This window comes from Peromyscus eremicus, chromosome 19 (assembly GCF_949786415.1).
Source record: "Peromyscus eremicus chromosome 19, PerEre_H2_v1, whole genome shotgun sequence".
In the NCBI taxonomy this organism is placed as follows: domain Eukaryota; kingdom Metazoa; phylum Chordata; class Mammalia; order Rodentia; family Cricetidae; genus Peromyscus; species Peromyscus eremicus.
In genome coordinates, this window is record NC_081435.1 from 53680522 (window position 1) to 53706174 (window position 25653).

General features: G+C 43.4%; 1 protein-coding gene across 1 annotated transcript; it reads right to left on the reverse strand.

The window, feature by feature from the left end:
* Positions 1 to 3793: 3793 nt before the first annotated feature.
* Positions 3794 to 25180, reverse strand: Lman1 (lectin, mannose binding 1). Its single transcript, XM_059246529.1, has 13 exons — positions 24931 to 25180; positions 20877 to 21031; positions 20686 to 20793; positions 19918 to 19979; positions 18686 to 18785; positions 16941 to 17064; positions 15372 to 15430; positions 14842 to 14974; positions 13444 to 13634; positions 13288 to 13358; positions 10279 to 10429; positions 4249 to 4371; positions 3794 to 3989 (listed from the first exon to the last, which is right to left on the reverse strand). The coding sequence occupies exons 1-13, from the start codon at positions 25166 to 25168 to the stop codon at positions 3954 to 3956; spliced, it is 1551 nt and encodes a 516-aa protein (XP_059102512.1). The 5' UTR covers positions 25169 to 25180; the 3' UTR covers positions 3794 to 3953.
* Positions 25181 to 25653: the final 473 nt, after the last annotated feature.

Here is a 25653-nt window from a genome sequence, read left to right on the forward strand (position 1 = left end):
GCCCCCCGCCCCCCCAAATGCTGGACAGGTGTTCTATCAGTGCTCTACATTCCTGGCCTTCAGCATTTGGTTATTAACAGGAGAAAACACCAAATACATAGTTTTAACTAGTACGTGCTTTTCATCCCTGGCAAAGGTGAACTTTTACCCATCTCTAGTTCTCTTCTCCTCCTGCCACCTTCTCTCTCCAGGCATTGATGCCTCGGAGGGCAGGCCACCTAGGACAGTATGATGGTCAGTTTTAGTTGTCAGCTTGTCACAGTCTAGAAGAATAACCTGGGCAGAGCATCTCCATGAGGGATTGCTGACATCTGACCTTTGGACACTTCTGGAGGAGACTGTTTTCACTGTGTTCACGGAGGTGGCAAGGCTGTTGATTGTGGGTGGCATCTCCTGACTTCAGTGCAGGGCAGGGGTGGGCATGAGCAAACAGTCATACATTCATTATCTCCTAGGTCCTGACTGGATGTAACTAGCTGTTTCAAGTGCCTGCCTTGACTTCCCCAAAATGACATGCTCTAACTGGGAATCAGAAGCTGAAGAATAACCCTTCTTCTCTTAAAGCTGCTTGTGAGCCACTGGAAAGGAAACAGCATCAGGGTGCAGATCACCAATAAATAAAACACAACTTCAAACCAGGACCTATCTGGAAAATAGCCACTTAGGCCCCAACATCAAATCAATGAAGGAAAAAGTCAATTTACTAAAATATTTCTTTTATTTGAATAAGGTCATTGACATTTCCTGAATTCCAGCTAGCATCAAGTAACAATCAGAAAAGCAAAACAAAAACAAACAAACAAAAAAACTTGACAAAATGTTATATAGTTGAAATTGATAGTGGATAGAAAACCCTTTTAAAATTGAACATCATAAAAGAAACACCTTAAAAAGGGCAACATACAGATTTAAAAAGTTGCAAGAGCTGATCTCACCCTAAATCTTACAAATACAAAACTCCCAAGGACTATTTGTTCATCGCCATTCTCCAACCAGCACGTGGGCCCTGCGAGGGAATCGGACCCCAGCAACCCATCAGTTCTTTACAAAGACTGATTCTCTGCAGCAGCAGGTAAGGGACCCCTTATTCAAGTCTTTCCCATTTTCCTCAAGTTATCAACAGATGCAGCTGTCTGAGATAAAAGGTGGTGACAATCAGGAAGGCCACAGCTTCAGCAGGCAGGCTTCATGATGGGCACGCTTAAGCTTTGCCATGAGCCAAAGACGATTCTACAAGTTTTGAAGTCATCACTGAAGCGCCAACCTCAGAAGTCAGCTAACAACCGGTTAGTGTAGTTGCTGATGAACAAAGAGTCTTAGCAAAACAAACACTAACAAGCACAGAAGAACCAGCAGAGCTGCCCATCTCAAAGACAGTGAAAATGTGCGTAGCTCAGCTTTGAGCCAACAAAACAAACACCCATCACAGCCCTTCTCCTACTCCTCATTTTAGTGGTTCTCAACTGTCAGTGTGCTATGTCTGTGGTGTCTATGGAATGGAATGGACACTCTGAAGCCCTACCTGAGTTGTGACACAGCTGGACTGGAATGGGGCCTTGGAATCTGTATTCCTAAGAAGCATTCCATGAACTGAATGGCTGGTCCATGGGCCATACTCTGAAGAACACTGAAGTGCCTTAAAAATGTGACCAAACACTGGTTTATTGTTTGTGACTTCAGGTGAAGTTTTAAGCTAAATAAAGCATTCAAATAATTACAATGCAAACAGCATATTATACAAGCTTATCAGCAATTACATAATTGCAACTTCTTTTAAAAGTGGCATCATAAAATTACATTAAAGTTTTAAAATAAATTGTGTTTTAATCCAAGGCACCTGTAAAATACTTGCTGGTGTGAGAAGTGAACTATTCCAGTTTTACACAGAACACTACAGAAAGGGAGGAACTCTGGCAGTGATTGTGTCCCACAGAGCAGGGTTGTGCTCAGGCGATTCCGACTTAATGATTCTGAGGAAAACACAGACAGACAGACAGACAGACTGTGTGGATGACCTTGCAGAGTGATTTTGAAGCAATTAACAAGTAAGAAGATTCCTGCTCCTGCTCCAATGGCTAGCTGCAATCACATTAGGAAGGACCAGTGTACTTCCCTTCGGACTTCAACCTCCAAAATGTACCCTGCCCAGATCTGGATCCCCTTAACGTCCAGGCACACATGGACTGTGGGCTTTGCAATACTGGCTCTGGCAGCCTTTTATCTCAAGAAGATTTCCCAATGTCTGCAATTGGACATTTTTCCTGGAGGATTTTTAATTAAGTTCTGGGAGATGACACTTGGAGAACATGAGTTTCCAAACGTGAACTCTAGAGGAGAGAGTGAAGAGCACTTTATGCTGCAGAGTCTTGTGCAGGCACTGAGTGCACTGTGAGAATTTCTGGGATCTGGGGTGATGAAGGGCAGCATAAAGTGCAAGGGGAGCCTGCACACGTGGTACCAGTTAGGTAGCGCCACAGCACACAGAGCTCTTCCAAAGTCTTCACACAGGCTAGGTTGTTAGCCCAGTCTGCAAACGACAGTTGACAGAAAACTCACGAAGACTTACAACAATTTGGCTGCGAATCTTATTAAACAGTGGTGCTCTGGATCCCATAGCAAACGAGAACCAGTACTTTAATAGATAGGTAAACTGTCTCGAAGCCAGCGAAAGTCTAGCCAGCTGTGAAAAGAAAGAAAGGTCATAGGTGGTTTCTCAAATACCTCCAACTGTGGCTGTATCAACTCTTGCCAGCCTAATGTTCCTGGTTAATTCACTAACAGATGTGGATGCTTCACAACATCCTGATTTCCAGCGTTTAAAGGAGAAACAGGTAAGTATTTACGTTACAAATTTGCTCTCAAATCGCTCAAAGCTCTTCTGCCATAGCCCCCTGAAGTCACAAACCAGAGTAATGTAAACCAGAATGTCCTGGTGCTTCCTGTCCCAGACTTTAAATAGCTGGAGACATGCTAGCAGAGCCACACTACATGTTCAACAAAATGGAAGAAATGAATTCCACAAGTTACAAGTCTAAAAATTATTTCTGTGATATTGAATGGACATTATTGGAACAAAGATATTCAAGACAATGGCCATCATGAATGAATACACCACCAGGCAAAATACCCATTAAAAGCATCGTTATAGGACTGTCCTCACCTAAATGACGTAGGCAAAAAGCAGTTCTTCACTTTCCACCAAAATTTCCTTTCAAAGTGAAATACACATTGAAAGAAGAGGGGGACACCGGGTGGGTGGTGGCGCATGCCTTTAATCCCAGCAATCGGGAGGTAGAGGCAGGCAGATCTCTGTGAGTTCAAGGCCAGCCTGGGCTACAGAGTGAGTTCCAGGAAAGGCTCCAAAGCTACACAGAGAAACCCTGTATCGAAAAAAAAAAAAAAAAAAAAGAGGGGGAAACATTTCATTAAATGCTCTGATGCCCGGCGTCGCCTTTAAAGCTCCCAGACAAATTACTGATCCCAGAGGGAGCTGTGTTGGGACCAAAGGACTCTAGAATCCATTCTTGTGTTAGAGAACACTCACATTAAAAAACAACTTTGGTTATAAGACTCACATGAACAGGGTGCTCTTGTTTAGATCTCATATTCTGGAAGAAAGGCAAGTGTGTTTATATAAACAGAGAGACCTCCAGAGGGCGGGGAGGTCAATGCCCACAGCCAACAGCGGCCTCTGTTTAATGTCTTGCTTGCCATTAGTCCTGTTCAGTGGTTGCACTCTGCCTACCAGAAACTCACTAAATTTAAAGACATGTGTACTATGAACAAAATGTGGTTGTCTTTAAGATTTATTTTTACTGAAAAATGAATGTTTTCAAGAGTTATTTTATACAAAATTTAATAACTTAGACCTATGGAAGCAATTTAAATACTAAATCCCCTCAGAAGACAACATTTGCACATACATACATGATGTACATATAGGAAAATGAAGGTCAAAAGAATTTTTTGGCGGCTGCTCTTGCTGAGTCCTAAAAAAGAAAAGAAAAACCAACAGAAGATCTATATACGTAACTTGGGAAAGGAATGGGATTGTTTAAACTATCATGCCCTCTGAAGTAGAAAATAATACTGAGATAAACACACTCTAAACACGCACACCCAAGAGACTAGTAAACAAGTTCGCTTTGAGGTGAACTGCCCATGAGTGAAAGCTGCACTAGGTCCTAATTGAATTCCACAATAGTTAATCCAAAACCATGCAGGGTCAAATGTCATCAAGAGACTTACCTGTACATGATATAGCCCAATGAACAACACCGTCTGCACCACCACAAATATCACGAAGTGGATCGTGGATAGACATGATGGAAATGGGGGCAGTTCTGGGCATTTGGGTTTTTCATTAGCTGGCTGCAAAGCAAAGAACCTATATTGTAATTAGTCAAATTAATGCCTAGAAAGACATAAATATAAAATTGTATAGAACTCAGTCTGTTAAAGAAGTATTTTCATACTCATTCCCCTAAATATTTTCTACCTATTTAACTTTTCTATCTTTTAAAAATTCTGCTGGGCGGTGGTGGCGCATGCCTTTAATCCCAGCACTCGGAGGCAGAGCCAGGTGGATCTCTGTGAGTTCGAGGCCAGCCTGGGCTACCAAGTGAGTTCCAGGAGAGGCGCAAAACTACACAGAGAAACCCTGTCTCGAAAACCAAAAAAAAAAAAAAAAAAAAAAAAAAAAAAATCTTTATCTTTTAAAGAGCAGCTGACATAAGAAGGTTCCCCCTCATGCCAACTTGGTGCCACCCCTACCCCTTTCAGTACAAATGATGGTTTCAGTGCCCTTCAAGGTTCTAGAGAACAGGCTTCCCACAGCCTCCTACTGCCCTGGCTGCTTCCACTTCCCAATTTCTGTACTGACATAATAACAGTGCTGTGGGATGTTCTGTATGGCAAATGTGTTGCTCTGATTGGTTAGTAAATAAAACACTGATTGGTCAGTAGTCAGGCAGGAGGAAGTATAGGCGGGACAAGGAGGAGAATAATTCTGGGAAGTGGAAGGCAGAGAGAGACACTGCCAGCTGCCACCATGACAAGCAGCATGTGAAGATGCTGGTAAGCCACGAGCCACGTGGCAGGGTATAGATTTATAGAAATAGATTAGTTTAAGATATAAGAACAGTGAGCAAGAAGCCTGGCACGGCCATACAGTTTATAGCAATATAAGTCTCTGTGTTTACTTGGTGGGTCTGAGCGGCCGTGGGACTGGCAGGTGATAGAGATTTGTCCTGACTGTGGGCCAGGCAGGAAAACTCTAGCTACATAACAGCACAGGACTTCATGCTCCGTAATGTTCCAGTTCATGCGATAAATTATATGATTATCAACAGACTACTTCAACAGAATTGTTTCCTTTTACAATCCTTTGCAATCTCACAACACCAAACCTGACTGACTTCTGAAAACTGTCCACCTTCTGTCTCCAGAAGGCAGGATATCTTAAGGGGCTAAGTAAACATCAGGGACAAAGAAGTCACCCAGACATAGTGGCTTCTAGGATTAGTTTTCAATCGGCTGCATCTATGAGGCATAGCTTTTAGGACATACCCACCCATAGCACCAAGTTGGCCACTGCAACACAGAGGGAAAATACCTTCAAATAAAACTAAAATACAGTGATTGGATGAAAAGCCAGGGCCAATAAGAAAACTATTAAGCAAGATTTGCAAAAATGATTCAAGGCATGAACAGAGAAATGGTTAAGAAAGGGAGTGTCAAAAATAATGGAAACAAGATTGGAATTGAAGACTAAGTGTTTTCCCTCTACTGATGACCTTGAGAAGACATGCTAATGTTGTTATTGCTGACATAAATATAACGCATTTCAAGGGGTTGGGTCTCCTGCTTCTTCTAAGCTTGATTAGGACCAACTACACTACAAATGTGTGCTGCACAAGGCTACTAGCCAGGCAAGGAAAGCACTCACACAATCTTATTTAACTCTACCTCGTTTCAGAAAAACCTAACTGATGTGACATATAACAAAACAGCAAGAAAAGTTCAGGTCAGAACCTTGGGAGAAAATATGCCAAAGAAATATGCTTTTTAAAAACACAGACTTCAAGAATATTCAAGATCAAGGCAGCTAAAATCCCAGTACTAATGGGGGCGGGCTAATGAAGTCTTACCTCAGCTTAACTCCTAGTGGCTATTGATGGCTGTTGGGGGAGGAATGTGGCCTCCACTGGGGGATGGGGTGAGTAGGGAATGGGTTGATCAAAACACCTTATATCCTACAGCCTTCCCTCCTCATCCCATCCTTTGTCTCACTGGCTAACAACTTAGCTTCTCTCTCCCTGGAAACCCACTGACCATGCCCACCAGGGAATCAGGAAGGTGATTTTTACTCTCCTTCTAGTCCTCCAATTCAAATCCCCCAGAGTCCTCATTCCCGCACTGTAGCAGAGCATCTGCAGGGGGCTAGTCTTCCCTCTTCCTCCATTCACTGCAGACCCCAGAGATCCTCTTAGCACAACCTAGCTTTCCTCCCTCCTGCCAACCTCTCAGTCCCCAGCTCTTCTAGCCCATCCCCATTCCTGCATGTCAACTCCCAACACCTAGAAAACAAGTCTACCGAGGACACCAAGTGGCCACACTGCCAGGGACCCAGAAGCACTCCTTAGCTGACAATGTACTGCCACTGCACACTCCTATGATCTAGAGAGAGCAACAGAAACCAAGGACCAGAAAACTCACCCAACAAAGACAACACCTAGAATCATAATCATCCCAAACCCAGATGCCTAGACACCAGAATAAAAACACATTAACAGACAGGAAAGTATGTCTCCACTAAGCTGGCAACCCTACTAAAGTAGGTCCTAAGAAATGCAATATAGGCCAGGCGGTGGTGGCTCACACCTTTAATCCCAGCACTCGGGAGGCAGAGCCAGGAGGATCTTTGTGAGTTCGAGGCCGGCCTGGTCTATAGAGCGAGATCCAGGAAAGGCGCAAAGCTACACAGAGAAATCTTGTCTCAAAAAACCAAAGGAAAAAAAAGAAATGCAATATAGCTGAAGCATAAGACAAGGACTTCAAAACAGCTATTAGGAATTTGTTTGCAGTCCTTAAAGAGGATATGAATAAATCCATTAATGAAATCTGTGAAAACATAATCAGGGAATGAAATGACATAATTAACAAAAACACTATGGTATCTCATAAGATGCAGAAAAGGCCTCTGACAAAATGCAACACCCTTTGTGATAAAAGTCCCAACATGTCTAAGATACAAGAGACACACCTCAACATAATAAAGGCAGTTTCCAGCAAGCCTACAGCCAACATCAACTTAAATGTAGAGAAACTCAAAGCATTTTCACTAAAATCAGGAAAAAGAGAAGGTTGTCCACTCTCTCCACATCTATTCAACATAGTACCTGAAGTCTGAGCTAGAGCAATAAGAGAGCTGAAGGGGATATAAAATTAGAATGAAAGAAGTCAAAGTATCTTTATTTGTAGATGATACCATGGTTGTATTTGAATGAAAATGGCCCCCACAGGCCTATAGGAATGGTACTATTGGGAGGTGTGGCCTTGTTGGAGGAAGTGTGTCACTGGGGGCAGGCTTTGAGGGTTTAGAAGCTCAAGCCAGGCCCCTTGTCACATTCTCTTCCTGTTGCCTGTAGATCTAGGTGTAGACCTCTCAGCTACCTCTTCAGGACCATGGCTGCCTGCACGCCACCATGCTTCCCACCATGAGGATAATGGATTAAATCTCTGAAGTGTAAGCCAGCCCCAATTAAATGTTTGCTTTATAAGACTTGCTGTAGTCATGGTGTCTCTTCACAGCAATAAAACCCTAACTAAGCCAGAAATATACACAATGACCCTAAAAACTCCACCAGGAAGCTTCTACAGCTGATATACACTCTCAACAAAGTAACAGGATATAAAATTAACACACACTAAAGTCAATAACCTTCTGATTATTACAAATGACAGACTGAGAAAGACATCAGAGAAACAATACTTATCACAATAGCCTAAAAATATATATATATATATATATATATATATATATATATATATATATATATATATCTTAGTGTAACCAAGCAAGTAAAAGACTTGCATCATACAAAATTTAAGACACTGAAGAAACAAACCGAAGAAGATATCAGACAATGGAAGGATTCCCTACACTCATGAAACAGTAGGATTAATAGAGTAAAAATGGCTATCCAACCAAAAGCAATCTACAGATTCAACGTAATTCTTCACAGATGTGGAAAGGACAATTTTCAGCTTCATATGGAAACACAAAAAACCCAGGATAGTTACATTTCTGAATGATAAAAGAACTGTTGGAATTTTACCATTCCTAACCTCAAATTGTGCAACAGAATCATAGTAATAAAAACTGCATGATATTTGCATAAAAACAGATACATTGATCAAGGGAATAGAATTGACAGCCCAGATATAAATCTACAAACGTACAGATACTTGACTTTTTTTTTTTTAAAGAAGCCAGAAATACACACTGGAAAAAAAAAAAAGACAGCATTTTCAACAAATGGTACTGGTCAAACTGGGTGTCCACATGTAGACAAATTCAAGTATATCCATATTTATCACCTTGCACAAAACTTAACTCCAAATGGATCAAAGACCTCAACGTAAGGCCATATACAACACATCTGATAGAAGAGAAAGTGAGGAATAATCTTGAACTCATTGGCACAGGAAAAGACTTCTTAACAAAACATCAATAGCACATATAATATAACAATAATAATAACTGGACCTCACTGTGGTGGTTTGAATAAAAATGGCCCACATAGGCTCATAGGGAGTAGCACTATTAGGATGTATGGCCTTGTTGGAGTAGGTAGTGCCTTGTGGGAAGAAGTGTGTCATTGGGGGTGGGCTCTGAGGTCTCAGAAGCTCAAGCCAGGCCTAGTGGCTCGCTGTCTCTTCCTACTGCCTGCAGATCAAGATGTAGAACTCTTAGCTACCTCTCTAGCACCATGTCTGCCTGCATGCCATCATGCTTCCTGCCATGACAATAATGGACTAAATAAACCTCTGAATTGTAAGCCAGTTCCAATTAAATGTTTTCCTTTATAAGACTTGCCGTGGTCATGGTGTCTCTTCACAGCAATATAAACCCTAACTAAGATACCTTATGAAACTGAAAAGCTTCTGTATGGCAAAGGACACCATCATTCAAACAAAGCGACAGCCTACAGAATGGGAAAAGATTTTTTTTTTACCAACTACACATCCAATAGAGGGCTAACATCTAAAATACATAAAGAACTAAAAAATACCTGGACATCACAAATAGAAATAACCTAATTAAAAAATGGAGTACAGATCTAAACAGTGAGTTCTCAAAAGAGGAAACTCAAATGGCTGAGAAACACTTCAAGAAACATGAAACATCCTTTTTTATCATGGAAATATTTTGAGATTTCACCTTATACCAATCGGAATGGCCAAGATCAATAAAACAAATGACAGCTTATGCTGGCAAGGCTGTGGAACAAGAGGAGCACTCATCCATTGCTCGTGGAAGTGCAAACTTGTACAACCACTATGGAAATTAGAATGGTGGTTCCTCAGGAAGCTGGGAATAGATGTACTTCAAGATCCAGGTATACCATCTTGGGCATCTACCCAAGGGACTCTACATCCTATGGCAGAGACACTTTCTCAACCACATTCACTGCTGCTCTCTTCACAGTGTCCAGCAACTGCAAACCAACTAGAAGCCTGTCAATGTATGGAGTCGAGGGAGGAAAAGTGAGGAGGGACAGCTAAATCTAAGGGCCACTGAGGGGTTGTATGGAAACCGTGACAGTGGCAGCTTCCTAAAATAGATAGAAATACAAAGGTGATCTACGTGTGCTCCCCAAATGATTGGGGAGAGAGAGCTCCAGCTGGACATATCTTGTTACCAAATAAAGCATCTTGGAGGAGTTGGGGAGGGGAAACTATAATCAGCCTACATCATACTTAAAAAACAAAAACAAAACTAGTTTCAATTAAAAAAAGTAAGAAAAAGACCCACCTCATATCCATGTAAAAATTCTCAAACAAGATAAAAAAAACATGGATCATAGAGGACATTAAAATGGGAATACAAATATTTTCATTGCCTGGTGCCCAATAAGTAATGACAAGAGCAGGAGCAGACACAGGCTTCTACTTTCTCCCTAGGAAACCCAAATCCAAGGTTTTTGGAACCCATGGGCAGCTAGGAAAGAATGCGAGCACAGTTTAGAACCCCGACGCAGAGGAGCTCGTTACCCCGCTGCGCTGCACCAGGCCGTCGATGTCTCTCTTCACAACATGCAGGTGCTCCTTGATGTCCATGAAGTGCTGCGTTGTCTCATAGACGCCTGCTGAGCCAGGGTGCTGGATGCCACTGACCATCCGGACCGTTTCACTCATGGAGTTCCTGGAACACAAAGTCCCTTTGAAACACAGGGTTTGGGTTTGGGTTTGCAGCTATAAATTTCAAATGGTTACCCCTTTTTAAGTTCAACACGTCAGATCATTAGAAAAACAAATACCAAACTGGCAGGCAGGCAGACATAGGAGCACATGCCCATCATCTCCGTACTTGGCGATTGAGGCCAGACGACTCGGAGCTACACAGTGAGACCCTGCCTGAAAAGAGGGGCACGAGGGGAGGGGGAGGGAGAGGAAATGAAAAGGGGAGAGAGAACCCTAGGAAGGAAATATGTATTTCGAAGAGTAAAGCTGGACCTGATGTCATCTCAGCTCCCAGGAGAGGATCTGTGAGTCCTGCTTGATTCTGTAACATGAGGTAGGTCTGGATGGTCTACACAAACACTGCGAGGTGAGGATGCCTGCTTTGTTCACCTGGAACCTTAAAGGACTGATCTCCAGAGGGACGGAAAACTTACTGAAGGTCAGCACAGGGCTCCCTACCCATGTAAATGACCTCTAGTAGAAATTCTAGACACCAAGGCTTGGGTGAGCTTCCCACACTATTTAGGCAACTACCCCTGACTTATGGGGCATCATGTCTGGATAAAGCTATCATAAACTAAGTGAAAAGCACAGTTAATACACCTAGCACACAGAACACTTTGGCTCAGCAGACAGCATAGCAGAGTTTTGCTTGTTGACCCTCACAACTGAGTGTCTGACTGAGATTTGAGATTAGACACCACTGCCTGCTGTTGCCATATCAGACCAATAACCATACCACAGCACAGGAAAAGATCAAGTTCAAAATCTGTAGTACCGTTTTTAATGCATGCTTATCACCTTGAAATCATAGTAAAGTAAAAACTTGTAATTCAAGCCCTGTGTGCGCTGGGAGGCTGCTGGGAGGGGCAGAGGGAGCTTCCGGGTGTTCCTGCACTCTACTCACATGCCACTGTTCTTTGATGACTGTTTCTTTGGGGGGGGGGGAGGATTCAAGACAGGGTTTCTCTGTGTAGCTGTGGAGCCTGTCCTGGATCTCGCTCTGTAGACCAGGCTGGCCTTGAACTCACAGAGATCCGCCTGGCTCTGCTTCCCGAGCGCTGGGATTAAAGGCATGCGCCACCACCACCCGGCTGACTGTGTTTCTTTTTGTTGTAACAAACCATGGCCAGATTCACAGCAGCTTTCTGAATTCTCTGAGTACTTCTGGCAAGTCAGGGAATCTGTTGGTCTTAGGGACTCCAGACACAAACGCACTGCACCTCTATCTTCCTGTGTTCCTATCAGATGGCCCTCAGGTACACGCCCAGAACATCAACAGGAAGGCAGCCAACAACCAGCACTGTCCAGTCAAGTAGGAAGGAATGTCTGACAGTCTCCTGACCCTGTGCACCACTCTTCCATACTGACTTTAGGACACATTCTCCATGCAAGACATGACTGCACTGCTCAGACTTAAGGCCGCAGAGCTGCCACTGAGCCCTGGGATGTGAGTGACAGCATGACAGGAGAAATGATAAGTACACTAATAATGGAAGACACAGAACAGACTCATATAAAAATAAGGAGCTTGAGAGATGGCTCTGGTTAAGAGCACTAGCTGCTCTTCCAAAGGGCCTGAGTTTCAATCCTAGCACCCACATGATGGCTCATAACCATCTCTAACTGCAGCTGCATGGGATCCAACACCATCTTCTGGCCTCTGAAAGTACTGTAATGCACATGGTATAGACATACATATAGGTAAAACCACCCATATACTTTATATTTTGATACTTATGTATCAAAATAAAAAAATACTATTGTAGCTGGAGAGTTTTCTCTCCAGCTCCTGCCAACCCCGCCAGTCCAGGAGCCCACTTATAAAATAAACACACAGACTCTTATATTATTTAAACTGTTTGGCCTAATGGCTCAGGCTTCTAACTATATCTAGTTCTTCTATCTTAAATTAACCCATTTTTATTAATCTATGTTATACAATAGACTTCTAAAGGAAAGCTATTCCTTTAGCTAAACTATTTGAACAGGGCAAGTATTCACTTGGGAATTGTGAGCCAACAATAAAAATGTTTCTTAAATGCTAAGGAACAAAATACAGATTTCCTCTTGTCAGCGGAGTCCTTTCAGTCCTTATCTCCTGTTTAACCTCATCCTGTAGGGTTGTTCAGCTCTTATAAACTCACTTTGACACTCTCCTGTCGAGGGTTGTACTGGGTGGGAACACTGAAGCATGAGCCTATGAAAACACACACCGGCTGGGGTCGGGGTCTCTGTCTCAGACCCTGAGAAGGTTGGCTATCTGTAAGTCAGCCATCTTCACTAGAGATGTATCAGTCAGGCGTCTATGCGGTCTGACATAGGGCAGAGGATGGAATCAGAAGGAAGTTCTGGAGCAAGTGTGCCTGTTTCCATAGTAAATGTCCTTCTACCCCAGTATGTCTCACGAAGTTATGACAGCTCACTCCACACTCCCATAATTTCCAAAGACAGGCACACACCTGGTTTCAAGTCGCTACAGCAAACCTCTTTGTTTTTAAAGACGCATTCTCCCCCTTTTTCAACTTATCATGATTTTTAAAATCTAGATGTTTGCAGTTTGCATATATATTCTTTTATTTCTAACCCGGCCCCAGGATGCACAGCTTGCCCTCCTGAAGGGACATGGGAGGGCAGGCACACAAGCTCCTTTAGGACAGGGAGGGCAGGCACACGAGCTCCTCTAGGACAGGGAGGGCAGGCACACGAGCTCCTCTAGGACAGGGAGGGCAGGCACACGAGCTCCTGTAGGACAGGGAGGGGCAGGCACACGAGCTCCTTTAGGACACGAACACTCAAACATGACTGCTGTCTACTTACTTCATCTCATTCACTTGTCTCAAAATCTCATGCTGGGTCTTCACAACTGTATCCAGTTCCTGCTGAGAGACCTGGAGGGAAACAAGATGAAGCAGCTTAGCATGCACTGGTCACGCTGACTCTCCTCTGGCTGGAGCACTGGCTTGGAAAGCTCACCTGCCCAGGCTGCCTCTCGGACCCCGCTCCTCTCCTGGAGATCTCTGTCAGGGAAGAGACGTATCTCCTCTGTTCATCAAGGATCATATCCAGCTGCCTGTTAAGTTGCTTGATTTCCAGATGAATACGATTCTGTCCTTCAAAGACCTGTCTCAGCTCGCGATCTCCTATGGTCTCGAATATATCATCCGCTGAAAAGTCATCACAAACTACAGTCATCACAATCCTCTACAGACCTGGAGCTTTAAAATATTGTAACAGGCCAAGTGCTGACATATGCCAGAACACTACCAACCAGAGGTATAAACTTCCAAACAGTTCAGTCATGACTAAATTACTATTTTGGTAATTCCTAAATTACTATTACAAACTACTATCTGAACTTTTTCACTTAAAATAAATTTCTGTTTTATATATATTGTATAATTTTACTCAGGAGAACTAATCTGGAGTAACAGAAATCAAAACAGTGACAGGCTATGTGGAGAGTGGTTTACGGAATCAGAGAACTTTCTGGGGTGAAAAAAAATATTCCATGCAGTGACGCTTGGGGGGCACCCATACTTGTCAACAGCCAACTGTATCTACGCACCTTCTACAAGCAACTTCAGGGAATGGTGACAAATGACACGATGTTTGTCATACACTGGTCACTGAGAACTATACGTTACAAAGCGCTCAAATGCTAAGACACAGGCCTCATCAAGCAAGTCTCTATCATTCAAGCTGATGGGAACAGACAGACATAAAACAGCAGACACTAAGCAGTCGTCTGCTGGTCTGCTGGCCTTCACGCTGTTCCATTGTTGAAACTGTAACAACATATAAGGTCTCAATTTCTCTGGCTTAAACTAGCATTTAAAAGATTTCTGCCACTGAAGTCCGGGATCCTTGGTAGTAAGGGAAGGTGCTGGGGAAGAGGGCGTCCTTTTCTTCAATTAAGGACACTACTGGACTAGCTGGAAAGAAGGGGTTCAGAGGGAAAGCAAAGTAACACAGGGAAACGGGGTGATACAATTCCAATACACTGTATAAGTGCCTAACACTGTCCAAACTTCTCAATAAAGGCCACTGTGTAACACTGGAAGGAGAGGGAGATCCTGGATGGTTTTATTCAGCACCTACCCAGGAGGGCAGCGCTGTATTGTTTTTCATTTGTTTAGTTGAGAGAACACAGTAGTGGAGTGTCAACGCCACCCTCACCAAGAGCCAACACAGTGGCTCACGGTCACTCACACAGCTATGGGGAGCTTCATTCACACCTCACAAGCCGCTCTCCGACCCTGAAGGACTCAGGACGTGCTTTCCCACCGTTCCAGCAGCTCCTGAGTTGCTGAGACAGCAGAGGCGAGGCAGACAGGAGAGTGTCCTTGCAAAACCACCCCAGCTACAACTTACCCGGCTGCCCCTGGAGGTCAGGGTGGTCTTTCTGGAATTCCTCCTTCTTCTTGTCCAGTTCTTGTTGGAAGTGCTCAAACTCCTCTTGATACTTCTCCTTTTCTTTTTCTGAAATGTCTTTTTCTGGCGTCGGCTTTTTCAGAGGAAGAATAGGTCATAAGGAAGGGACTTGTGAGACATGTTGGCGCCTGTCCTTCCTCTCAAGCTCACCCCTCCATCACTGGCTTGAAGCTTGGCCTTTACTCAAACTACAGCTAATCTGTTCTGGTTTTAATAATAACACCCCAAATCACAGTCACCACAACCATTTAGTGAGCATTCACTATAAGCACACGTGACTCACTTAACCCTGACAAAATCAAGAGGTGGCCACTGAACAACATCAACAACATGCTCCAGAGGTTCAGGAACTTATACAAGACCAGATGGCAGTGACCGAAACAAGACCCAGACTGACGTCAGTCTTCTCACAACCACAGCTCGGTAACACTGAAAACTGGAAATTAACTATTGGATAAAGGTATACTCACTGGCTCTTTTCCAGGCTCAGTTAACTGGAAAGTCAGGAAAGAAAGAACATCGTGGTCATCTACAAATTTAAAAAAGGTTCAAGAAATGCTGTAAGCAGTTGTTTCGTGGTTGTGAATTTACCTGGCAGGTATTTCTTACTCATCAAAGACTGACTTCAGAACTACTCTAGACCTTTGACCCCCCGTCAGCACGTGCTGCACTGTTGACTGGAGCGAAGTGAGTGAACGGTAGGTGTCTGACAGGTGAAGGGTCCTCCTACGCTTTCCCACAGTCTCCTGCACGGAGGAAGTCCTGTTCCAAGTGCACAAAACCTGTCCACCTCTTTCCAGTGCCTTTCCCTTGGTTCACACCAGCTCTGGCTTTTCTCAACTGGATGAGAATGATACTTCTATCTGATCTAAACCATGTAAGGTCAGATTAATATCAAGTTGTTTGAGCTAACGGCAGGAACTAAGGAGATGGGACCTCACAGCAGTGAACTGCCGTGCCCATCCTGGCTGGCTGCGTCCATGGTGTGGAGTGATTTATTTCAAGTGTGTAGCATCCTTCTCCTTCTGCCTCTCTGGGGGATCTGAAGAGGTAGCCAGGTAAACAGAACATGATGCACTAAAGACTGGCTAACTGGAGGACAGGGCATGTGCTCAACAGTCAGGAATCACAAATCCAGACCAGGACTTCCTGGGGGAGACTGTGAGACCTTGAGAAACTGCCTTCATCTGGATTTGGTAACACCTGAAAAAATGGGGATATAGACCTCCTCTGTCTTTGCTTGGGTTGTATAGAACAATCTATAGCTTTAGAAGTATTTAAAATGGTAATGTGTCATATGAGTACAAAGCAGTATTGAAGTGGAGGAACTTCATTTATCAACATACATGGAAAATAATAGCAATTATTTTCATTTAAAGTTTGACCCCAAATAATATTTCCTTGGGTTTCCAAAGCCATTTGTATATGATACAGTAACTTTTAAGAGTCCTAAAACACTTAGGAATTAACTTTTTATATCCTCAACTTTAAATATGTCCCCTTCACTACAAAATGTGCCTAAATGAATGGTGTAATTTATATCCATGCAGCTCCAACACAGCCAGAGACTGGTAGAACGGGCCATGGGAAGGCTCCAAAGAGATCTGAGTGTAATGGAATCGAGTCTATATACCTGTGGGAGCCCACAATGGTTTTCTAGTGAGATCTGAGCTTGCTTTACACAGCAGGGCTGCATTAGGGGACAGCCTGATCATGTGCATGGTCACCAGGTGTTTGGGATGGTCTGCACTTGGCTGTGCTGGGGGAAGTCCTTTGCTCCACCCCTTGGCATTCCTTTAAAAGCCCTTTAGAAGCGACAGAAGGGGCTGGTGGGTTTTGACCCAGGCCCTCCTGAGTTATCCTGTGTTTCTAACTGTCTCTCTCCTCTATATTTCTATCTACATATTCCTCACTTCTCCCTGCTTGAGTATATTGGTCATAAAAGTGGGGGCTGGTCCCCCACATATACCCTAAACATACTATTATTACCAGTAAGAATCATTCACAAGTTTTCAATATGAAAAGAAGGTAAGATTTACCGGCAAGACCTCCTGTTGCAGCAGATATCCCAAAATGCCCTTGGGTGGGGATAATCATATTTTCCACTTTGGCACAAAATTCATAATCATTTTTATCTGGTGTAAAGCCATTATTGATCATGACCTAGGAAGACATACAACAGCTGTAGATTCTTATGACACATTTAAAAATAAATTTTAGCATTTTGTGATTAATAATATTCACTCTTGCTTCCTTCTATTGTTATAATTCTTTTTGTATATGGATATTGTGTGTGTTTGTGTATGCATGCTTGCATGTGTGTGATCATATGGAGACCTGAAATTGACTCTGGGTATCTTCCTCAATCAATTTCCCCTTTATTTATTGAGGCAGGATTCCTAAATTGATTCCAGAGCTCAGTGATTCTCTAGACCAGCTAGCCATCTTGCCCTGCCTCTTGAGTGCTGGGATTCCAGGTGGCCACATTTTCTTAGCTTTTATATAGGTTGGGATCTGAGCTCTGGCTCTCAGGCTTGCATGGTGAGTTCTTTATCCACTGAGCCATCTCCTCAGTCCTACAAAGGTAATTTGAAATAAACTCATCCACTAACCATCATTACCCAGTAAGATCATTCACTTGAATTTCTTACCCATTATTTGTCAAAGGCTCAAAAAGAGAAAATGTTGATAGTTCAACAATCTTTCTACAGTGAAGTAAGTTCCTCTCTTGCAAAGCCTTAGGGAGCCATGATCATTGTGAATAGATCATACAGCAGGAATACAAATGCTCTGCATTATCCTAGCTTAGCATATGTAACAGACAGTACTGCTCATCTCTCTCTCCCCTCCTTCTGGCATCTATCACCTCAGGTCAGGCAGCAAGCGGAGCCCTGCAGATAATAAGATGGAGCTGGTTCAAACCACACTTCTGTTCAAGTTACTTAAAATCTCTCACATTCAATGTCTCCACGTTGCAAATGGAGAGATGTAGCTCACAGAGCGGTTTGAAAAGCTGCATTTAAAGTACAAAGCACCGGGCGCGGTGCTTTATGCATCAAGGAGCCTCTATCATCTCACCTTTAGTTCCCACCACATCACTGTAAGGCTTACTCTGGGGCCTAAGTCACTTGGTGAAACTGCAAATGCCACCATTTCCCTTCCTGCTGAGAACACCAACTCTCTTAAAAACTTCCTCACAGGATGGCTACTGCCAGCCTTTCCACCTCACTTCTGAGATGTTCTCTGTCTTCACACTACAGCAAACGACTTGCTCTCTCAAATGTTCAGTTCTTCAAGGCCCTGTCTGCTTTCTGTGGCTGGAACATACATACATTCCCTATTCCTGCTCTGAGGTGCATCTCAATTCAAGCCCTTGCAGACCTTCCCCAGGGTCATTTCTCAGGGTCCAGGTTCCAAGCTCACAATTCCTTACCACTGGGTCATAGCCCTTGTCACACAGCACAGGGATGCTACGTGTTTCCTCTACGGTCTACGAGCTCTTCAGGGAGAATGGCCTTTGTCTTACTCATATTTCTACCCTGAAGACTTGGATATGTGCTTATGGTATCTTCGAGCTGGGGCTTAAACCCCCTCTAACCAAACAGAAACATACTGGCAAAGCTGTACTACAGGAAATCACACACCCCAGATGACACACTTACTTCTGTTCTCAGGGCTATGCATACAGATGCGTGGATACTCATGTTTAAGTACTTTAACTTCCGTCAAGAGTTCCAAAGACAAGTCACACTAGAGTATTGCTTATCTGGTTACTGACACTTACTGTCAATGTTTTCTGGTAATAGGTGATCTTTGCCCGGACAGGGTAGGGTTTATTACGAAAGTCCCTCTGACAACTTGCTAAGGCTTGAGTGGCACCATCACTGGAGTGAGAGAGAGAAGAAAAAAAAAAAAAAAGGCTTTTTAGTATTTAAGATTCAGGAAGATTTAAAAATATCAAGTTCCGCCGGGCAGTGGTGGCGCACGCCTTTAATCCCAGCACTCGGGAGGCAGAGCCAGGCGGATCTCTGTGAGTTCGAGGCCAGCCTGGGCTACCAAGTGAGTCCCAGGAAAGGCACAAAGCTACACAGAGAAACCCTGTCTCAAAAAAACAAATCAAGTTCCAGCGAAGATTATGACGGCCTGTGTCAGTCAGAAGACAGAGAGGCCTTTCCTGTCAGAACTCTGGGGACACTGGAAGGGAAGCCCAGTGCCACTGGGTGCTGAAGGGAGGGAGGATATGCTATTAGGAGATGAAGACAGCATCCAAATCATTCAGGGGGACTTCACTGTTTACTTTCTGTTTTGTGGTATTGAGACTTGGCCTGGAGTCTTACACTTCCAGGCAAGTGCTCTCCTCCTGAGCTCCATCCCCAGGCCCTTGTGGAGTTCATAAAGATCCAAGTCTGTCAACTCCATCCAAGCCAGCTGAAGTTAATCTCAAGGAAGCGGCCTAGACACTTCTGTTTAAAACCAGTCCGCCAGGGACGGTAAAAAACTACCAGCACCGCAGTCACCAAGGAGGGAAGGAGCAGAGCCAGGCGTGGATAAGCAATCTCCCCACACCCCTAGACTGTAATGCCAACAGTCTTAAAGTGATATAAATTAAAGGTGAAACAGTGGCACAGACTCGGCACTCATTAGTTTGGTGAAAGCTAAATTTATTTTATTGTATTTTTTTGGTTTTTCGAGACAGGGTTTCTCCGTGTAGTTTTGGTGCCTGTCCTGGATCTCACTCTGTAGACCAGGCCTCAAACTCAGAGATCCACCTGCCTCTGCCTCCCGTGTGCACCATCACCGCCCGGCCCAAATTTATTTTTGAAAGCTCTCTTTCAAAAAACATGGAAAGTGTGGTTCACAGAAAGAACTTCAAGACACAAAAGTAGACTTTTCCACTGAGTTACAATATAACAGCTCAAGAAAAAAAAATCTTATTACATTTGGAAAGTGTTGAGATTTATTTCATGAAGTTTCCAAAGAAAAGTTGAAATAAGAAATAATGCAAAACACACTTACTTTTGATGGTCATAATTAATTTGTCCATTGTTGCCTATAACTACTATAGCAGGATTATTTTTCTAAAAGTAAAGAGAATATATTTATTTAGTATCTTTCATAGAAAATGTCATCATTCTTCATTTGCTATGAAATCTCTTACTGCTAAGATTCTAGAGAGTTTAAATTTTTAAAATAGTATGGCCTAAGCTTTCAGTGCATCATTAAAATGTCTTTAAATTGCTAGCAGTAACCTCTGAAAAGCAATAACAACTAGCCAAAAGGAAGACCATCAGTCTTAAAGCTTCCAAGCTACAAGTTAATGTTTCGGCATGTAAGTACACTTTGTTTTTAAGACATCAATAGAAAAATGGCCTGACCAAAAAGTAATTAACAAGAAGCTGAGTGTGAGGGTCAGTCATGCCTAGCACCCGAACACTGCCATGGCTTCCTCAACACTATTGGCTTCACTGCCCACATCTAAAGACTCATGCTGATGTTTTCATCGTTACTAAGCACACACAGGGTGTGAATCACCAACAGGTTTTCAGAGCTAGGTCTCCATCATGACTGCAAATTAGTATGCAAAAAAATCATGTCTGCAAAGCTTTGGTTGCAAGATTCTCTGCCACCAAGACTAATGACCATGCTCAGACATCAACCAAGATCTTTATTAGTAAATTTAAGGTGTCAAGTAAGCTACCTTCTCACAGCCTAACTCTGCTTAAAAACAACAACAACAAAACCATTAAAATGCAAAATGGCTAACAGTTTTAACAATAAATATACCTTTCCATCATTGTCAAAAGAATCAAAAAATACTCCAACACCATTCCACATATCAGCGGATCCAAACACAGGTCCATCTAAGCCTGGATTTTCTGTATACCAAATTGCCTAGAAATACACAGAGGGAAGAGTTAGGGGCCAGCGGCTTATGCAACTAACTATACTCGTCCAAGCAACAGAAATGATCGTACTAGGCCATCAGCTCCAATTCGACCTCTTCCGGTCACTCGAAACGTCACTTCCACCTCCCAGTTCTCGAAGGCTGCTTTTGCTTTTGTCCACACCGAACCTCTTTGGCTTTTTAATGATGGTGCTATTCGAATTTGATCTGAACTTGGAATAGCATCTACGGTAGAAATCAGAAAAGAAAAGCTTTAAGTTATAATTATGCAGAATTCAATGCATTACCACTGACCTGCTACACAGAGCTAGAGATCACATTTTACGTTCTTATCATACAGAAGAACTTTGTTAGAGACCGCTTCATGCTCCAGCTATGTCTCTGAAATGTTAAAGAGGTAGCATCTCTTTTGTCTTTTGAACAGAGAACTGCACCTGCAAACCTACACCCACATAGTACATAGTACAAGTCCCGGAGACCAAGGAAGAGATCAAGACTTCAAACTTTTGCTTGTATATTATGGTTTCCAATTTTGTGTTTTTCTGTTTTGTTTTTTGTGTTTTTTAAAAAAAATTCCGGTTTGTTTTTTTATTTATCTGTTTTCTAAAGAGAGAGAAGGCATAGAATTGGATGGGTAAGGAGGATGTGGGGAGGGGAAAAGGTGATCAGAATACATTGTGTTATTGTATGAACTTTTCTTTTTTTTGGGTTTCTCTGTGTAACTCTGGTGCCTGTCCTGGAACTCACTCTGTAGACCAGGCTGGCCTCGGACTCACAGAGATCCGCCTGGCTCTGTCTCCTGAGTGCTGGGATTAAAGGCGTGTGCCACCACCACCTGGCTTATTGTATGAACTTTTAATTAAAAAAGGCAAACTGTTTGATTTTCATAATCTATTTTTAATAAAAATTCTCCCAAATTTGCCCAATATTAAAAGTCTGTGTTTTACCAGTTACATATTACAAACTCTATATATACAGTAATAATGTTACAAAAAAAATTTATTAGAACCAACCACTAGGAATCAAGTTCAGCAGTGACTTTGAACAAATCATTTCTCTGTTCTATTAGATTCATCATATGTGTTCATCTGTAAAAAAAAGGGGTCAGGCTGTACAACTTCTCTAAACTCTCCAAAATCATAAGCAAAATATCCTGCATATATACATTTTCCCAGGAAGAGGGCCAACTAAATTTTAATTTAGTAAGCAGTTCTTTAAGTTTGGTTTTCTCTCAGAGAAAACAAGTGATTATCAAAAGAGTAGCTGGCCTAAGTCCCAATCCAGCCACTTACGACTGCTGGATCTTTAGCAGGTCATTGGTATGCACTGAGTATGGACAACTATACATAGGTACTGCACAGGGATATTGCTGGCTCAGTTTCAAACCATCACAGCAAAGTAAGGCACACAATTTTTGGGGTTTTCCAGTGCATCTAAAAGTTACATTATACTATATCATATCTAAATAACAGTATCATATCTAAAATAACAGTGAGCAGGTTTTAATTTTAAAATACATTGAGGAGTTGGCACACAGATCAATGAAAAGTACTTGTCTTATCACTCACAGGCCCGGTGTTGGACTCCCAGGACCTCAGAGACAAAAACAAAAAACAAAAAAAAAAACAACAATGTCATTGATCGAAACTGCTAATGATCATCTCGTGAGGCTGGAAAAGCAGAACTAACAGACTTCTGAACAAACTTCCAGTCCATAAAAAAATGACAGTCTCTGCAAAATTCAATAAACTGAGACACCATAAAACAAAATATGCTTATGAGTCCTTCAATCCTCTTACTATTGGAAGATTATTAAGATGCCTAAAAGGCCTAAATTTGAACAATTCTAACATATTCTCTTAGCTTGTAACCATTCTGACATTTATGCTAAGAAATAGAACAGCAGTAATACCACCACTTTATAGGGAGGAAAAGAAAGCTGAGATACTTTAGTGTACTCACTGGTTCACTAAAAGGGTGAGGTAGAACATTATGGAAAAAGCCCTGGACAGAGAAACAGAAGACTTTGTCGTCTGCAGACCTTGTTCCATCAATACAGGAGACGCCTGGCTGCCTACTACAGCTCAAAAAGGTGAGAGCTTTGAGAGTTATCAACAGTTACAGATGACTATCATTTCTTGCCCTTATGAACCTAAGGATACTGACAGTACAAAATGACATAAGAGTTATAAAAGAGAAATATCACCTATGTGATCCTAATTAGGGCTGAATGTAATGGGTGTGTATAAACTAAATCCTAAGTTTCTCCCATTTTTTTTGTTTGTTTGTTTCAAGTGATAGATTGCAAGGATAAATGAAAAGGGAGAAAAATGAACACAGCATCAATAGAAGAGTAAGATTAAAAATTACAGTAACCATGAAAAGAGGGGATTTCCATGCCACCCACACCAGTGAGTGTCTAAGTCAGTAGACAGACCCAGTCATGACTAAAACAGCAGAATACTTTAGCCACACATTTGCATTGGGGTAAATTAGACACACATTCTATTTTCAGCCCAAACTGAAGTTAAACTCAGCCAAGGATGACCTTGAACTTCTGAACTTACCTCCACCTCCCAGTGTAATCAGTACTAGGATTACAAGTGTGAACCACTACATCCGGTTTATGGGGTGCTAGGGATTGAACCCAGGGCTTGACGCATGCTGGGCAAGCACCCTACCAACCGAGCTACAACTCCAGCCCTCTATCCTGACCTCTTTCACAGCAGAAGATTGTATGTGGCTCCGTGAAAGAGAGTGAAGATAACTAATTTCAGTAGTTGATTAACATTCTGAATTTGCTGAAGCCTGACTGTGACGGGAAAGATAGAGAACAGCTGACAGGCCAAATGGAGAGGTGCAGACGAACCCACCATCATTTCCAAAAGAAAACCAGAAATGGAAGATCTGAAAACCTGTGCTTGGTATCATGTCCACCATCTTTGTACATTCAGAGCAATGTCATCTTGATAACACGAGCCCAGAAGGCTTATAATAAATGAACTGAGTAACAGCATAATTGCAATGTTTCAACTACATAATGACTCGGTCATTAAGTCCAATGAAATTTACACCTGATAACTGCGCATTAATGAGGAAAATGGCCCTTCTGGGAAGTGTGCTTTCTATTTAGCAATTACTTCCTAGAAATGAAGCATTTTGTTTCAGTCACTGGACAATCCCCAATGACACATAAAAGCTTTCTATAAATGATCCCTTAATTGCACACAAAAATAGAAGGTATTTACTACTTGCTTTAGTGGCTGTATCTGACAGTCTCTGAAGAGCTTACGGGAGGACAAGTGCTACTGATATTCTTTGCTCAGCAGTGACACATCAGCACTCCAAAGTGTAGATACGTTTTCACCAGTGCACTGCTCAGTCACAGTCCTGTCGTCTGTGTCAGAGTGCACAAAACTTGAAGCAGAGAAGATATGACTGACTGTTCTTAGTCCCAAGTTCAGAAACAATCAATACGAAAAGTTTATCTCCTGTACTAACTAGAGACACTAATAAAAGTTCATAGTATAAATACCAGAGACTACGCACGCCGTCAACTGAGAGGCAAATCTATGGTGAATCTCAACATTTTAAGAGCGACATCTGAAGACCTAAAAAATCACTCTAAGACTCTATGCTATCTTGGAGCATTCGGGAAATTGGGTACAAACCTAACTAACCAGTGACTGCTAACTCCCTAAAACAAGCAAGCAGAAGGAGGCTGCTGGAACTGGTCTCAATTGCCAGGGCCGGGCAAAGTGTACCCTTGAGACGTGGCATTAGGGTATAATGTAACGCGACACCCAGAAACTGGCTTGAGCGCAAAGGAACTGCAGAAAGTAACAAAACACCTCCGAATCAAACAAAGTACTGATGAGATTAAGAAAGGGAAGACTGGGAAGTGGGTGGACAAGCTGGGTGAGAAGATTCGGGAACCTGAATTGCTCAGGGCACCTGGAATAGGGGCTGCGTGGAGGGGGGGAGTCCTGCCCTAGCGCATGTGGCGTGCAGGACTGGAGCTGACCCTCGGCCCTGCAGGGCATTGGAAAGATGGACCAAAGAGACGGAAAGCAAGGAAGGAACCCGGCCCCCGGCCCCCGGCCCCCGGCCCAGCCCCGGCTTACTCCCCGCGTGGGCCCAGAAGGGCACGGTCCCATCGCTCTGCACCAGATGCGGCCCCTTAAAGCTGTATTTGTACTCGAAGCGGCGGTGCGGTAGCTCGGCTGGGGTGCCCGCGGCGCCGGGGGCCGCAGCGTCGCCTCCCATGCCATCGCTCCCGACGAATCGGCTGAAAGACAGCAGCAGGGCGCAAATGAACGGCCGCGCTCCAGCCCGGGGACCCTTCCGTCTGGACCCCGCCATCTTGGATTCTGGGACGCAGGGGCCGGCGGGAGAGGGAGGGGCCCTGGAGCGGCGGATGGCCAACAGGGCGCTCGCTGATTGGTGGAGCCTGGGAGACCCGAGGGCAAGGGGTGAGCCCCGCCCCTGGCCTCCCCTATCCCGGGACCCACTAAGGACCGAGCATCCGTGGGCGGGGCTACAGAAGGGGTGGGGCAAGACTGGGAGGCGGAGCTGGCCCCAGCCTCGTGGGGCGGGGGCGGGCCAGGGGAAGGGGACGGAGACCGGAGCTTGAGGTGCCGGGGTACCCAAGCTCTGTCGTGCGTGTTGGGAAGGTGATTCTCACTTTTCCCCACTACCAATTTTTCCAAGCCCCAGAGTAGCGGGCTTCCTTCTGTGGTTTAGAAAACCCTGGAAGCCCCAAGACTTGTGGAGCCAGCCCATAATAAACTCGATATGTAGAATAAAGGCATTCATTATTCAGTGGCTGGCTTTCCCTTTTGTGAACT

What these genes read in the sequence shown, in the direction of transcription:
- Lman1 (XM_059246529.1), bottom strand. Translation starts at nt 25,168, where the DNA reads ATGGCGGGGTCCAGACGGAAGGGTCCCCGGGCTGGAGCGCGGCCGTTC. An exon ending in CTTTTGACAATGATGGAAAG is followed by an intron (nt 19,980 to 20,685) that starts GTATATTTATTG and finishes CTTTACTTTTAG; the next exon opens with AAAAATAATCCTGCTATAGT. An exon ending in TGACCTCCAGGGGCAGCCGG is followed by an intron (nt 13,635 to 14,841) that starts GTAAGTTGTAGC and finishes ATGACTTTTCAG; the next exon opens with CGGATGATATATTCGAGACC.